At 44.1% G+C, this 16,676-nt stretch overlaps 1 protein-coding gene across 7 annotated transcripts in view; it reads left to right on the top strand.

Moving 5' to 3' along the window:
• The window catches only part of LOC135917208 (cyclin-dependent kinase-like 4), a 145,600-nt gene that overhangs the window by 90,582 nt on the left and 38,342 nt on the right, over positions 1-16,676 (top strand). For all 7 annotated transcript variants that reach the window (XM_070522553.1, XM_065450731.2, XM_065450729.2 and 4 more), the window contains 4 exons: positions 3,820-4,015; positions 7,674-7,795; positions 11,455-11,527; positions 13,786-13,876. In XM_070522553.1, the coding sequence (XP_070378654.1) occupies positions 3,820-4,015; positions 7,674-7,795; positions 11,455-11,527; positions 13,786-13,876 (482 nt within the window). The remainder of the gene's footprint in view (positions 1-3,819; positions 4,016-7,673; positions 7,796-11,454; positions 11,528-13,785; positions 13,877-16,676) is intronic.

Here is a 16,676-nt window from a genome sequence, read left to right as displayed (position 1 = left end):
TTTAGTTCCCACGACGCGCGATGCTCGAGTGATCAACCTCTTCGCCGTTGAGTGCACCAGTGTGTGGTTTTAAATTGCCTTGCTAACACATTAGCCCCGATGACTGACAACTCCAGCCTGCGACAGCTCACGAGCGGTCATGAGAGAATATGGGTCATTTCACCTCGTTAGCGGTCTCTTGTTCTTGAAATGCCAGGCCTGACAGACGTCGCACGACTGTTAGCGACTGGTGACCAAGGAGAAGCTCCCGGCCAGCGCTTTCCAGCCGCCACCTACGATGTTTTTCCGCTCGAGACAACTGCCGGGAACGCTACCGCTTAAGGCGTGAGCACCTGCTTTCGCAACGGTCGAGTTTACACCCTCGCTAGTTAGAAGCTCAAAAGGTAGGAGCGGACACGAGGATAAAAGTCACTGTTTGCGCCTCTTGCAGAAGAGTACTCAATCTCGAATGAATGTGCTGCAACGAGCCCATGGTCCTTTCTCTTTAAATGAACAGAAGCTGTAACATCCTTGCACGATTATCTCGTGAACAGTGACGCCATTATAGTTCCTTGGGTATAGTGCTATGGTAACGTCTTCACAACTTCCTCCGGCCATTTGCATTTTGTGTGTTTTATTGTGTGTTTTTTTCATACGAATTCCACCCAATGACAATCTTTCCAAGTTGGGGACTTCTTACTCACTCTGCTGTGAACAATTTCGTCATAAGTAGAGATTACTGATGCTTGTCACAGGTCGAGGGCTGATCATGAATTAAGCGCGATATGTAAACATATGCTCGCAGCTGTCTCGTGCTTTCGGTATGTAACCTGAGTTTTACTGGAAGTGATAGCAAAATGTGGAAATTATTTGTATTTTTTCTCTATGTTGTTCGCGTGTTTACTCTTTTTGTTAGTTATTAGCAACGGTAACAAGAGAAGAGGCGCTTAAGTAGCCAAATCTCCGATACTGTCGTGGGAAATAATCAAAAATATTCGTACGCGTAAGAAACGTTTGGGGACCGAAGGGAGATCTTATCGATGAAGGATATGTGCTAGCTTTCGAAAATGCACAACTAACGGACCAGGCCAGCAACCGGAAACAAGTGATATCTTTGTGGGAGCACATCGCTTGAGTTGACCGAGCATGGTGCAGAAGCATGTCAACGTGGATCCGTAGAACGAGGAATACATGTGTGCAGCTAGAAAATTTTACTTCAAGAGGGTAGAATTTTTACAGTACAGAACAATCATTCCAAGACACAAACCAGTAGACCTCTCTTGTGATGCGCACGCTTTCCTTTCGCCGCTATGGCGATGCACTTTACAGTCCGCCACAAAACTGTGTGGGCGCTTTGTTCACTTAATTCATTGCATTTATTGTTCCTTAATGGGCAAGGCGGTATTGCAGTATCGCCGCACGGTAAATGCAAACTTCGCTCAGTTGGGACGCGGTGCTTCAAGTTTATTGAATTGCTATTTAGTCATAAATACTGGTGCATAGTGAAACTTCGTATTCGAAATTTTAACTTTGAATTAATCATGTCCGCTATTTATGCGGTAATTTGGCTTCTCTGCCAATCGTGTCTCGTAAACTCCTGTGTTTGACTATACGTTCGTCTTCTACAAAAGCCGGCAATTTAAAATAACATCAGCATATTGCTACGTCCTGCTGCGACACGTGAGCGAATGCTGTCCGTAGAAGATCAAGTAGCACACGACTAGATGACTATGGACGCCATGAGACCCGATTCGCGACCAAGTCAGCCGAGCGATATGCGCTGCTTGTTGCGGCGAATGCGCCCTCAGGCAGGTGTCGCCAGTTATCGCTTTCGGAGACAAACCGGTTGGAATATCGCTTCGCTCCGACGGTGATGCGACGAGGCACAAATGAGTAAAGATTTCCGGGCGAACGCGAGACAGTAAGATAACGTGAACTTTGTGCTCAAAGGCAGTTTACAAGACGAGTGCTTGTTTAGTTCGGCGAGTAAGAATGAATGGCTTCTGGATTTCGTCTTATGTTTGACATGATACGCAAATACGTATTTCTGTGGAGTTTTTCGACTGCGTGGGAGCTCAGTTTAATGGTTTAGAAGAGCAGCGTCAGTGAATCGGACATCGCAATGAAAGTGAAATGTGCTGTACATTTGAGTGCAGCTTGATGGTTGGAAAGTAGATAGCAAATTTTGCACCGCATAACTTTGTTCGGCTCTTTCGACCGTTATCGTTCGTGGTCACAATTTCACCGCCGATAGAAATGCGCCGATGCGAAAAGCGCGTGCACTCCCGCAAGCGAGTCGTGGGATGCTTTCGTCGCCGAGTGGTCGCTGTAAATATACCAGATGAATAAACTTAGTTTTCAGAAACGTGCGTGTTCTACATAAGGATTTGGCAAAACGGCAAAATATATTTTCTTTCAGTTTTTGGTGAACGACCACGGCTCTGCGGATGTAGTGAAGATCAGGGTTCTGCTCTGTTGCGGACATGCGTGGTCTGATAAGCCTTATGCAAATCAGCCAGCACCGTGCTTTCATGTGAGAGCTCCGGGTCGGTGATGGTTAAGCGGCTGCAGCGGAGCGTTCTAGAACAGTTTCCCGCTTCTCCCGCTACCCTTACCCTGTGGCGGCTGCTGCTGAGGGCTCGGAAAACGCCACAAATATTCTGATTAACCCATCTGTGCCCTGCAAAATTACGGAATAAATCATAAAACGCTTCCTAATGTCCTCGCTGCCACAACTGCAGGCCTTCAAGTGCGTCATTCTTTTAATAAGACGAATGGCTTTTAGACCCATTTGCCTATTCGCTTACACAGTCGACCACCGGCATATGTGTCTGCATAACCTTTGTCTATCGCAAATTTGGGGCAATGAGGAAAAGTCCAGTGAACCTTGCAGATTCAGAACGTGTAACCGTCTGCCGAGCGGTTGTGCGCTGTCTGTAAAAACAAAAATGTGAACGTTTGGTACAGCTCGCAAAGCGCTCCCCCGGCTGCTTCTCGTGGCAACGCCAAGACAATCAATTGGCCTCCACACACATATTGAGTCGCCAGCAGAAATCCATGCATTCTATGCGAATCACGTCTATCACCGTGTACATATGTTAGTTTTTTTAGTGGTTGAATGGCTGGAAGAAACTAGCAGACCCGCTCGATAACGACCGTCTAGGAAGGATGCGTCGTGGTTCTACTAACGTACAACCATTTACTAAGGTACTTATTGACGTGTTTAAACTAAGTCCCAAGTTTGCACTGTAAGTCACAAAATATCAACGCGCCAGTCAAGAAGTCCATGAATTTGTTTGATCTTGCTACCATATTGGACCTACCGTCGGCGTCCCTGCTCTTTGCTGATAAACTCAATAGAATATGTTTCTTGATTACATGCTCCTGCTTCTTGGCGAACTTTGATAATCTGTAGGTTAAGGTACCGTAGGCACGAAGAAGTCTCAATATGGTTTTCTTTATTATCGCTTTCCGACCCTTCAATCATTTGCTTCCTTTTGTGTCGTATACTACATGTTCCTCAATCAAAAGCATTTTGTGTTTTCCCTTTGCGTGTCGCTTAAGCGCTATAGTTCCATTAGGTGTACTAAACGAAATAACTCAAAAGTCTGTGCTTCTGTATTCAGCCGCAAACATAACAGAACTAACCATAAAGAAAGGGCGTCAGATGTGGGTTACTGTGCTAATGAGAATGAGCGCGATACCTTGTGAAAAGTCTCGTTCGTGTCTTCAGTTATAGAGCATGCTTGTTCTTGCGTAATAAAATCGCACAAGCTCTTACATGCGACATAATCTGGGAACCCAAAAATGAAGCGTGAAATCACCGTTACGTTTGTGCAGGCGGAACCGGTACTACTACACGCCGCTGATGGAGAAGTACGAGAAGATATCCAAGATTGGGGAAGGCTCGTATGGAGTGGTGTTCAAGTGCCGGGTTCGGGACACCGGTCAACTGGTGGCTGTCAAGAAATACGTCGAAACAGAGGACGACCCACTTATCAAGAAGATCGCGCTGCGGGAGATCCGCATGCTCAAGGTATGGAGGCATGAATGGGCTTGTTTGTTAAGGTTGAAAGTTGTATAAACAGTTGTAGGACGCCTCAGAGTGGCTAACCAACATTTCGATAGGCGGACTTATCTTTGTGAAAAGTGACCTTGCCATCCTTGACGTGTTAGTTTTAACAAGTTAGTAGTATGGTGTCACGTGCTGCCACGATACTACGTGATACCGCTACCCGAGCCCGTTAAAACTAATACGCCAAGAATGACAAAGTAGCCTTTGTCAAAGATAGGTCCGCTCATCTAAATGTTTGTTTGCCAATATGAGACATTCTACACCTTTCTATATAACTTTTATGCTACTGCGTGTTTCCATCTGTCGGCAACCATGTTGTCTTTTGCTTGTTCAGTCCTAACTGGAAATATTGGCAACGATTTCGTGGTCGACTTCCTTACAAGGAAAACATTGCTGAAAGGACGTGGTGTGATACGTGAGTCAAAACGAACGCCTTATTTAAATAAAGCCGTTCTGTAAACGTGCTTCGGCAGTTGTTTTAATAAACTCCAAGAACTATTAACTAAACAAAGAAGCGGAATGTTCAGCAGAATATTTTATATGTCACAGAACACTCTAAATGCTACAAGTTGGAGATTGCGGCTGGCTCCAGCATTAGGATACAAAAACAAGCAGGTAACGAGACACATTGCAAACTTCGCTTACAGAGCTTACATAGACAAAGGGACCGAAAGAACGACGAAGACAAGGGCGTTCTTTCGGTCCCTTTGTCTATGTACGCGCTGTAAGTGAAGTTTTCAATAGAATACCAACTAGCCCGTACCCAAACCCTGCAACGAGACACACGCGGAAGTTCGGTACTTAATGCTACTGTTCAAATCACTCAATCGTAGAAACGAAAACAGCAGTACCTAGAAAGTACCTTATATTGTACTTATTATTCATTGAAGTGCTACACAATTAGGTGCCGTAAACGCAAATTATCAATCTTCAGAAATATATGCGGTTCATAAACATTCTTACGATATGAACAAAACATTAAACAGATAATACAGAGGCAAATCTTTCAAATGATATTTTTGCAACTTTGAGAAAATGTGTAGAAGCTTTTCTGTAGAAAGCGGCATTGAGTTTGCTCATATGTGACTACGCTACATTAATCCTTCTATGTGCTACTGAAGAACACAATGCTGTGTATCAATGCACCACGTATCATGTGAGGTCTCCAATTCAGTGAGCGTAATGCTCAACTATACAGTTATATTTCGTGTTTCTGGCGGTTCTCACGTTTCGTATTGCAGCGACGTTTAAGCATGTGCAGTTCTTATTATGTCCTAGTGTTGTATGCGTTATTTTGTTTGCTGATGTTCTTGAGCTGTCGTAGTTATTTATTGTATGCTGTGCATTTGCCTGAACTGTTGCACTCTATGTTGCAATAATCTTGTGTGAATGGGCTGTACAACGAAGGAATTGAGGCCTCGTCCTGCCGGATGCGTCTTTTGCATCGGCCCGCTCTCCTACTATGCGTGGTGCAGGCAAGTACAAAACGAACTTCGAAAAAACAGAAAAATATTACTGGCCATTGCCAAGCTTTGCTGTGGGACAGAAGCCAGTGCTACAGAGCAATGGAACAGTGGAAGGGGCTGCTGTGTGTATTAAGTGCTAAGACTGCCGCCGAGATGAGACTGATGACCGCGATAGTGAACATACCGAACGTACAGCGGCCGATTTTACGATTCAGAGCTCGTGCGTGCCATGTTATCGGCGAACTGTTACGCAGTTAAATCAAGGGGCAACACGCAGGGTGGAAGAAGTGCGAATTTGCCTAAATGAAAGAAATTATCTGAAAAAATTACAGCAGAAGAAATTTAACTGGGAGAGCCCATTAAAGACAATTATATTTCGCTACATCGGAGTCTACGCACTGGCGTGAATCCTTCATATCCAGAGTCTTTGTTTATAGTGTTGCCTCATGGTTCTGTTATGTTTTTGGTAAGTGCCTGGGTGAGATGATCCATTCGCTTGAAGACTGGAGATAGGAGGAAGTCAGGAGGGCAGTGAACAAGTACTGCAGTGTAGGCGCACCTTTATTGCAGACGCTGCGTCGGAATGGCCCAGGCACGAGGAAAGCAGAGCTTGTTTTCAATGTATTGCCTGCTTAAGAGTGGGGCAACATGATGATGCCGACTTTATTCGCAATAAATGAGTAGTGTGCTATTAAAATCACGCATGGAGCCATAGAACTGTGCTGCGACCCGGAAGCAGCAATCAGTTTCAGTGCTCTATATAGGGCTGTAAACAGTGATCCAAGTTATTAGTAGTTTTAATGCTCGTTGATGGGTTGTTTTGTGCTGCTTGATGGGGCTGCAACTACTGGGAGATCTTGACATAGTCGGTGGATACATTACAGGAACAATAATTTAAATGATTGTCATATGGATCAAGGCTAATATATGTGGTACACGATTTTATTACTTACTGCTTAAAGAAGCAGGCAATGACTCATTGTGGCTAGTGCAGCAAAGGTTTCATGGAGAAATCTTTAAAATCACTAGTAGGCTTAACTTGAGTCCAGAGAACTTGCGAGATGACAGTGCGGTGCGTGGCTCAAACGTGAAACTGCTGATTATGTCGCATGATGCCAAGTGCACCTTCTTAGTGAAACATTTCTAGGAAAGAAGGTCAAACGTCCTCACTTCATGTCCACCAGGCATACCTTTCCGCTACCTGATTTTCACTTATTGCGAGCAGAGGAGGTATTGCACTTTGAAAAAAGTGAATTTTTTCACTTCACTGCGACCAGCCACCTACTCACATTCGCAATAAAGACGTTGATAAAGTTCTTGTTTGACGCAGCGTCATCATTTTCTGCAAACGCTTTTGGTCCTTGCATTACACCTACGGTAATGTTTTCAGTGTAAGCAAAACAAAACGAAAAAAAGAAATAGCTCTAAAAATGCTGACTTGTATCGCTGCTGACAGAACACCACGTGAGAATTGTGTCACGTAATGTGTGAGATTACATAGTTTCAGAAACAACGTTCTATCTGAAATTATTGGTATGTTTTAAGATTATTTCATATAAATAGAGCGACTGCCGAAGCCTTTGTGAGCGGTATTGCTTATATAGGCATACGAAAGAAATCACATGATGACGATTGTAAGATTATAGATATAATTTTAATGTAATATATTGTCGTCTGATTGATTGGCCTTCGGTTTTTCTCGGCAAGTTGACAGCAGATCAAAGGGAATCTAATTATGTACATTCGCTAATTATATTTGTGGTGGATACCGCCTTCAGTAACAGCCAGTTGTCTCTAAATCAGCGGAAATATATCAGAACTAAACTTTGTTACTTCTCTAACTTAAAAAAAAAGTGTCCTGTAAGTAAGACGAGCGAGCAGAGCGAAGTGCAATGCAGCTTTAGTGCCTTCAAAAGATTACGAAGAGAAGGCTAAATATTTTGACACGTAGTTTCAAATAAACAATTTGCTATAGGATGGTTCAATGAACCTTAATTAATAGAACAATCTTATATGTTATTTTTCTAACAAAATAAAAACAAAAAATCTATTATAGCCGTATTCACAGGAGGCTTACTATGCTCAACTTTCTCCTGGTCACGGACGATATCAGTGCTTTGCCTGAAGCGTGTATTCTTGACCTTACCCTGCAGCAACTGAAGCACCCGAATCTTGTGAACTTGATCGAGGTGTTCCGGCGGAAGCGGAAGCTTCACTTGGTTTTCGAATACTGCGATCACACCGTGCTAGACTTCCTGGACAAGCATCCAAAAGGGTGAGTTTGCACATTTGCTTATCGCGAAAGCAGTTGAAAGCGCGAAAATAAATTAGCTTCATCCGACCGTGAGTGCGGCTTATTGTCTTGTCTTGTCTTGTGTCCCAGACAGTGGCGCATACTCACTATGGGGGATTTTGTCACGCCGTCATGCCATTGTTAAACCACCTCCTCGTCTTCAACTTCACCCTGCCCACATAGTGAAGATAACAGCAAAACAACAACGAAGACGAGAACAGCAACAACAAAGAATTAATCATCGCAAGAAATACCCATCAACGTCGCTATAAAGTATCGGACTGCATGAAACCTGTATGGGTATAGCGCTCTGTTACGGTACATTATGCAAAACTTGTAACCGTTCGCTTATTAGCAGCTATAATAATCTGGGGCAAAAAAATATCGAAATTTGCAAATGAATTTTGATTTCTTGTGTATATTGGTGACGGTGAAAAAATTCAATCATAATCTTTCGTAGTTTCTTGCCTTCATTGTGAGAAAAAAAGCATGCCTCTGCAATAGTTATAAGTATTAAATAAAAATACATTTTGAAAAAGTCAGAGCTGATTTATTTTGTCTCAGCCGTGGAGAAAAATCAGGCAGGGAGAGTGGGCCTGCCTTGAAAATGAAAATGGCTTGAAAATGAGGCCCATGTGGGCCCCCACGCAGGCTTCATGCGTACATTCGCTGCGGCTTCTGCACAGTATTCATACAGTGCCTCCACAACCTGCATACCTAGCTTTGCCAGTGTCCTGTGGTGCGAGTGACGTGGCTGGCTGAACACTTTTTCTACACATACGTGCGCACTTAATTGGTGCTTCATGCTTGGTTTTGTTAGCCTTATACGGTTCGTACTTGTGTGAGTAAGCGAGAGTTCATAGCTCCTAGAAGGCTTTTCCAACCAAGTGACCATGCAAGGACGCCACGTGAAAATTATGCCAACTTTTGCATTCTTTGCTTCAGCCGTATTATTCTTTGCACTAGAGATGGCTCATGGAAGCTTATATTACCCTCGTTATGCTCAACGAGTTCTTCCTAGCGCCTCAGCGGCCTACAAAAAACTTTTGTCATATTTGTTATAAAGCGCGTCAACTCATAGGGGCTTCGTATGTTCTTTGCATGCTACTTTCAGCGTAAACAGCACCGGATGTCTGTCCCCTGTACGCCCTTTAAGTTCTAGACAAGTGGATAGAAATAGTATCGATCATCGACAAGCAGTTAACTCCATAACAATGATATTAGGGCTCCAAAGCCTCTGGAAGAACTCCTTGGCGCGTTTTAGAGCCTTAGGGTACTACTCAACTAATTTAAGCTCAGGGAGTATTAGGACAGACCGAGCAAATACTTCATGAATGTGTACCTAGGGATGGGAAAAAATTAAAAAGCTCTTGTTGATTGAGAACAGTACTGTAACTGTAATATACTCGCTCGAAAAATTAGGTGAGATGATTTGTTCCTTTTTTGGGGTGCCTCTAAATAACCTGCACTTATTTAGAACTTTTTTTACCTCGAATGCGCATGGCGTAACCGTGATAGTTTTCTAATAAAGTAATGCAGGCGTGTAGATACACCTGTAGGCAATATATAATGCCACTTAGATGAAACAGTTAGAAGATAGGGAGCGATCAATTCAATATGGCGCGTTTTGCCCCCAGCCTCATTTGCATTGCTCTAGCCTGTTACTTCGTAAGGGCTGCAGTTTCTACTTTCGCGTTCGTGCTTTTGTGTTTATTCAGAATATTGTATTCATTCTAAATTTCATACTCTATATTCTATGAACTTGGAACTATGAAAGGCAAAAGAGATAAGCTTCTGTCGCTGCGGCAATGTGCAGTATAGGAGGCGAACTCCCTAACCACTGAGCTATAGCGCATAACAATAATGCTCTGATATTGTTTCATGGTTTTCAGTGCCACGTGGACTCTGAATGTGCATGAGTCTGTGCACGTATTTAGGAGGCCACATGGGCAACACTACATGCGAGGAAGCTGATGCTTTGCGCAACCAAAATATGTTCTTGAGAAGGAGCCCATACATTACGAACTTGAGAAGAAAATTGTTTAGCATCTAGGCTTGCTATTGTGTACCGATTCTATTCCAGTGCTATTCCGTTTTATGCTTCGGCGGTCGTCAGATCAGCGCTCTAGCCATATTGTTGCAGGGATCAGCTCGACGCTTATGGTGTATTGTAATCAAGAGAAAGAATGCGGTGAAAGTGGACTTTAGATTATAGTAGTCCAGGTGGCACAACTTGGTACAGTCTGTTTGTTTGAAGCTGAGAGCTTCGGCTACAAACCGCAAACACGCGTCTTCGCTTCCCTGCACTAATTCGATACTAGCCTGTGTGTGCTAGGGTAGGCCTTCTCCAGGCGAAGTGGTTTACGGCGTTGTGATGGGCTTCCTATACGTGTCTCTACAAACTAGGCGGAGCCTTTACATCTTCCTCATGTCGATTGCTGCATCTCTTGTAAGTTGGCATTCAGAACCGGTATAATGTAAGAATTCCTTCCCGTCAATCCTTTTCCTGTTTTATCACTCCCTGTTCGCGACCTTGTCATCGTAGTGATAAGGTGGGTGGATCACCGCTCAGGCCATTGACGAAGCGTGGAAAGGAATCTCACTGGAATGAAATCGTTATGTCATACAGGCCCCAGATTCAATTTTTCCCTTTACCCCACGTGGACGACCGTGATAAAAATTCGCTTAACGTACTGCGTAGCCTTCGTCAATGACTGTTTATTTTCTAGAGATTTTATTATTCGTGTAGGGCGAATTAAAACTGGTTTCAGCACTTTGGCTTACGCTAGCGAAGCCTGAGTGAATGCATCAAGAAGCCAAGTCAGAGAGTAAAAACATGGTAGAAGACAATTATCGCATGCTTTTAGGGCATACTGACTGCGTGCTTGGCATCGAGTAGCTCATGCATGCAAAGGGGTTGAAGGGAGATCGGTAGCTGAGCGCGGTGTTAGGTGCACCTGCGTTGCGGAAATGTGCTCGACACGTGGGACGATACCCGCTGCAACAGTTGCTATGGCGTGTCGCTGCTGAGGTTGAGGTCGCGGATTCGCTCCCTGCCACGGCGGCTGCATTTCGATGGGGCCGGAATGCAAAAATGTCTGCGTGCTTAGATTTAGGTGCAGGTTATGGGATGCCAGATAGTCAAAATTATTCCATACTTTGGTGTGCTTCATGATCATAAACTGGCTTTGGTAGGTAAAACAGCAGAACTTGATTTTATTTATACATGTCGGATGCCATTGCACGTCGCCCAGGATTATCTTATTTTCGACACATAATGCGCTTGGGTCCTTCGAGTTCCTTGACTTCGAATGCTTGTTTTAATTCAGTCATCACACATATTATTAATTTGAAATTTTTCGGACACAACAAATCAGCACACTACCGAACGACACAGAAAAACAAGGCACGAAACGAGCGCTGTCTTAGAAATTCTTTTTGTCGTGTTCTCATATCTGCCCTCCATATGTGCGCTAATTTCTGTGTTCAACTCTATGAATTAAATCTATCTAGCCCGACTTGGAGTCCTAATGAGGTTTTCTTGCACTTTTATGAAGGAATGTAGCGAATGTATTTGCGCATATTGAAGAATTTATTTTTGAAGATTCAGTGACGTGCGCCTGAGTAAATACTTTCCGCAGCGTTCCAGACATGCTCACGAAGAGGATGGTGTTCCAGACACTACAAGCTATCAACTTCTGCCACTTGCATAACGTACGTGCTTCCGTGTACCTTCTTCGGAACCGCTGACGGACACTTTGAATTAAGTGTTCTCATCAAACACGGACGTGGGATCGCATCATACTTGCGAGAATACAGATGCCCCAATCACGCTCAATGCAACTGCAACACTAGAGCTCAAGGGGCAGTGAAGCCGCAACGCAGCGCCGATATACGAAAAATTGTTCAACTAAACTTCGTTCGAATTACTGGTGGCAGCCAAGTTTATAAGAATTATGGCAGGTGTATATACCAGCCATTATTCTCAGTGAAAAAAAGGACAGAGCATACGTGCTGGTTATACTGATGTTGAGAGCGGTAGCAATGTTAATCTTCCACCTGACGGCAGTTTACTATAGAATGAAAATATACCTTTTCTGAAACATTTGTCGGGCATGCGATAACAATTATGCAAACATACAAGAACTATATTTAATGACGCATCAGAATAATGGGGCGAGAATGTGTTTGGTAAAAATTTGTAGGCGCACTACAAGTGGCACAAGCACCTTGAGTTCTGCCGTGCCTTTGAGGCAGTCTTTGGACTGTTTGCATGGTGGGAAATATTGTTGGGTAAGAGAGCTTTGGACAAAAAGCGATTCACTACAGGAGCGACATATGCAATAAATTATAACACGTGCTCATTGCGCAGTAGCCACACATTATTTGTTGAAAGTAAGGCATATGGGTCATTCAATGTTACTGGTTATTATGTGCTGCCACGTTGTAAAATTCACTCCTTTTAATATTATCTTGAGGAATATGAACACTCCTTGCAGAATACCAGAACTGTATGTGCGTTTAGTACGAAATTTCTTGTTATACAATACCTTTGCGCCACTATATTTACATAACGCAGAAAATAATATGGAAACTCCTTTGTTAAAGGGAAGCTGAAGAGTCCGTCGAATTCAATAAGGCGCTCATATACGGATGCGGGAACCTTATTTTACCATGTAGGTAAAATTTGGTTTTTTTTTTTCTCAATTAGGAGCGACGTAATCGTGGGGTAAATTTGCGCTGTAGCTCCGCCCCCCGTCGAATGCCGCGCGCTGCTGCTGACGCTGACGATGCGAGCGGAGAACGGAAGCCGCGGTGTCGTGACGTCAACACTAGTGTTTCGTTCCTTTGCAGCCTCCGCGACCGTGCCTGACCGTGCTTGTTTCTGCGTTCGTGCCATCGTAATCTGCTTCGATCGACCCTGCATTTCTTTGTTGGTGCGTCTGCGTGTATGTAGAGTGGTAGTCAACGTGCGTGGTAGTCAACGTGAGTGGTAGTCAACGGGGTAGTCAACAGATGAAGGTCACTACTCGTACTGCATAAACCGGGAAGCTTTTCACGCGTTTAAACCGTCTTTGTTGATTGCCGACAGCTTTGGACAGCGCACAAATGCCGACGATCGCATCCCCGCTTGCGTTCCACGAGGAGGCATGCAGGAACACAACACTACAGTTGTTTGACCGGAAACAAGCTCACTAGATCGACGAAACATCGGCGAGATCACTAGATCGCTTTGCAGAAAACATACTCACCAAAGAGCATTTCCAACACGAGGAGATCCCAAGACTTCCCTTTCGTTCGCGTCGAAAGCACTGCTCGTACCAGCATCGTTTGCTTCTTCGAGAGGCCGGCTCTTCGCAATTGGGTTGTACATGTAGGGAGTAACGGCGAACTCCTCAGAAAAACGCAGTCTCTCTAAATTTTCCATTACCGTCTCAGAAAAACAGCACCAAACTACCTGGCACCGCGCTTCATGTGTAGCGGCAGCGGTCGGTTACTAGAGTTGACGTCACGAGGCGCCCGACCAATCACAGGCGGAAACAAGACGCGCGAGCTGGGCGTGTCCGCTGCTGCACTTTTCGTCGAAATAAAATATATTTGCGCTTTCTTTCGCTCAATTTCGATACGATATTCGAATTCGGAGGGTTAAAAAGCATTATGTACAGATGTTCACTCATTTTTTCTGGAAAACCTTTCAGCTTCCCTTTAATTCCGAATTCCGAGTTCAACCTTCGCTACATTTGTTACAGTGGCTTGTGATGCCAATTTAGTTTCGCCGAGATCCCATTAATACTTGGTAGCGTGAAGCCATTAATTGCTAGTGATTGGTCAAGGAGACAATGATAGGTAAAGCTGCGGTACAAGCGTCAACCTCTGGTACCATGAAGTCCATGGAATCTATCGCGATACATGATTGTTGCTGATGGCAGCTCTGACACTTTTCCTTTCCTGTGACCACGTTTTTTCCACAGTGCATTCACAGGGACGTCAAGCCGGAGAACATCTTGCTCACCAAGGAGGGCGTTGTCAAGCTTTGTGACTTCGGCTTTGCTAGGACACTCAGTGAGTAACGAAATACAATTTACGCAAGTCTGCTTCCCACAACTGCCTACAGTGTGGCCATATGACTTACGGGCACGCTGTCTTACTCGTCATGGTGGCCTGAAGCAGCCTTCAGATGGTCTCTTCGGGAGTAATGCAGCTGTCGCATCGTCTTGCTAAAGGGCGCCGGCCATAGTTTACGAATGAATGAACCGCAGGAATAAAAATAGGTTAATCTCATGAATATGTGACAATTGGATATAAGTGAAGCCTTCAAGGATTTTGTTGCCAAAAAAGAGGTTTACGGAAGTCTTCTCCCCTTCGTGGCTGAGCGCTGCCCACGCAATGTAGTGCCTAGAACAGGCCATTTGTATTCGTTTAACTTCTTTCTCCACACTCGGATGCTTCTGTTGCCGACTTCCTTGCTTTGGTGTAGCCGGCATTTTCATACACTTTGTGGGGGATTCACCAAGAATGTTCACATACCCAGTCACCGAAGTTGTCAATCCGGGTAGTCACCGTGTGACAAAAGGCGAAAGGCCCATGTTGTATAATCGGCAGCACAGCATAAACGAGTAGCCAGCATCCAGCACCTATTTATTACGCCTGCATTTATTACGGTAGCATCTATTACCCTTGCAACTACTTTTGGATTGGGCCAGCTAGCTTATTTAGAATACTGACAGTTCCCTTAAAGAGAATTTTACGGTAAGTGAAGAGGGGGATTCTGACTTACCAGCCGGGGCATGTGGGGCCGCGCTGTGTAACATGGCAGAAACGTGGTGGTGGTGATCCTATAATTGTTAAAAAAGTTTATCCGTAAAGGAAGTAACTTTTATTCCTCTCGTAGCTGAAGATTTCAAGCAGTACGAAAGAGTGAAAATGCTTGGATGCGGTTTTAACAGGTCACATTTAAACATGAGATCTATGTTGAAATACAGCGCAACGGGATGACACAACAGAAAGGAAGATGAACACAGGCGCATTGCGCATGTGTTCGTCTTCCTCTTTGTTGTGCCGTTCCGATGCGCTGTATTTCAAGATGGTTCTCATGTCAAAATACCAAATAATCCAGCGTTCAACTGTTTTCAAGCACGTATAAACAGATCAGCATACTGTGTAGAACATATAGATAGATTCAGTTACTTCCTTTGCGGATGAACTCTCTAACGTACATTTTCTGTAAAATTACGGAGAAAAGGAATTAATTCGCTGTTGTGGTGAATTTACAGAAACAGAAGGTAATAAAAACGAGAAGGGAACCGCAAAGGGGCTCAAAATTGCCGTACACTGTTTTCTAGCACAAACATTTTTGAGAGTAGGCAAGCAAGGTCCTCTAAAGACTTTCTGTAAAACGTATAGGCCTATGCATATAACATACTCTTCACGTACTATCAGCGTAAACTCAATCGCGAGCGGTGTCGAGATGACTTAATTCAGGCTGAAAAACATACCGTTGTGACTCCTTGATGATCAGAAAACGGCTACAGAGAAATCACGCGCCACACATTTACGTAATTATGCTTCTGATTCCCCCTAATTTTGATTAGTCATTTTCTGCTCGTGTTACGATATATGATTAGGGTACGCACTGTAAAAAGCCTCCGCAGATGTAACAACGCGTGCATAAAAAAAAGTGAAGGCGTTAACGCTGTTCTCGCACCGTTCAGAAGGGGTAGGGGACAAGTTTCTCACTGCCTGAAATCTACCCATGAGTTCGCCAACGTTTCAATGTATTCGGCCTAAGTATGCCGCTGTGCCCGAGAATTTCGAATTTTTCATTAAAAAGAGCTTAGTCGGTTTCTCCTATTAGCGGTAAGAAGATCAAATGGTGCCCTCTCACGAGTGACGCCACGGTGACAACGTCGCTCGGTCATGTTTGCGCCATAAAGGTTCCTACAATAATTATTAGAGGGAGCTTTGGCGCTGCGATTGTTAGGTAGAATATTGCGATGTTAGGTAGAATATGCGATGTTAGGTAGAATATGCGACCTAGGTAGAATATTAGGCAGTATAGTATCAAGAGCTTGGTGGCGCAACCCACCGCCCCGTTCCAAAGGGGACGCTCATAACATCCATCCATCCATCCATGTTCAGTCACCATGGGAATGATAGGCAGTACATGGATTTGCCTGATTTTCGTGCTTGAGGCTGCAGACGTTGTTGTGGCTTCATTTATCACTCCATATATCAGCATAAATTGGCGTAAATTAAATACTTTATATCTTTTAATGCAGAGTGTAATAAGACTCTGCAAGTACGCATAATCACTCCTAATTACAGTGGTTCCGCTTGTTCACGCGTTGATCCGTAGCGTTTTGGTTTCAATATCGGGCGTCTGTGCTAGAAGCCCTGTGTTCGAATATTGCCCTCGGACGATTTTAGCAATGTTTATTTAATTGCTTAGAACGCAGTACTTTCCTAAAAATGATCGCTTTGTGAGCTCACGAAGCTACTTAAAGCCAGATGGACGACGTTTAGGCACATCCATGTACTAATAATCATTCCCATGCTAGCTGAACTGCCCTGCTTGCAGGTCCCATAGATACTAACGCAACAGTTCCCTCTAGTAATTGTATTAGATTCTGTGGTTCCTTCGGCTGTGGCGGTGCGCTGGTTCGCTTCATGCGTGCGCGGAGTATTGAACGTCTGCCATACCTTCTGAGCGATGTTTCGAGTCCTTTCTGCGGTTATGCTGAAGTTTCAGTTAGATTTTTCGAAACAGCGTAGAGTTGAAAGGGTCTGCTGCTCTTGCAATTCAGCGGTTCGCCATGTCTGTCCCTAAATTTTATGTAAGAAGAACGCCTGCGAATTTAGAATG

The sequence above is a fragment of the Dermacentor albipictus genome, chromosome 7, assembly GCF_038994185.2.
Source record: "Dermacentor albipictus isolate Rhodes 1998 colony chromosome 7, USDA_Dalb.pri_finalv2, whole genome shotgun sequence".
Lineage (NCBI taxonomy): Eukaryota > Metazoa > Arthropoda > Arachnida > Ixodida > Ixodidae > Dermacentor > Dermacentor albipictus.
Note: the sequence above shows the minus strand (reverse complement) of the source record. Positions and strands in the feature narration are given on the sequence as shown.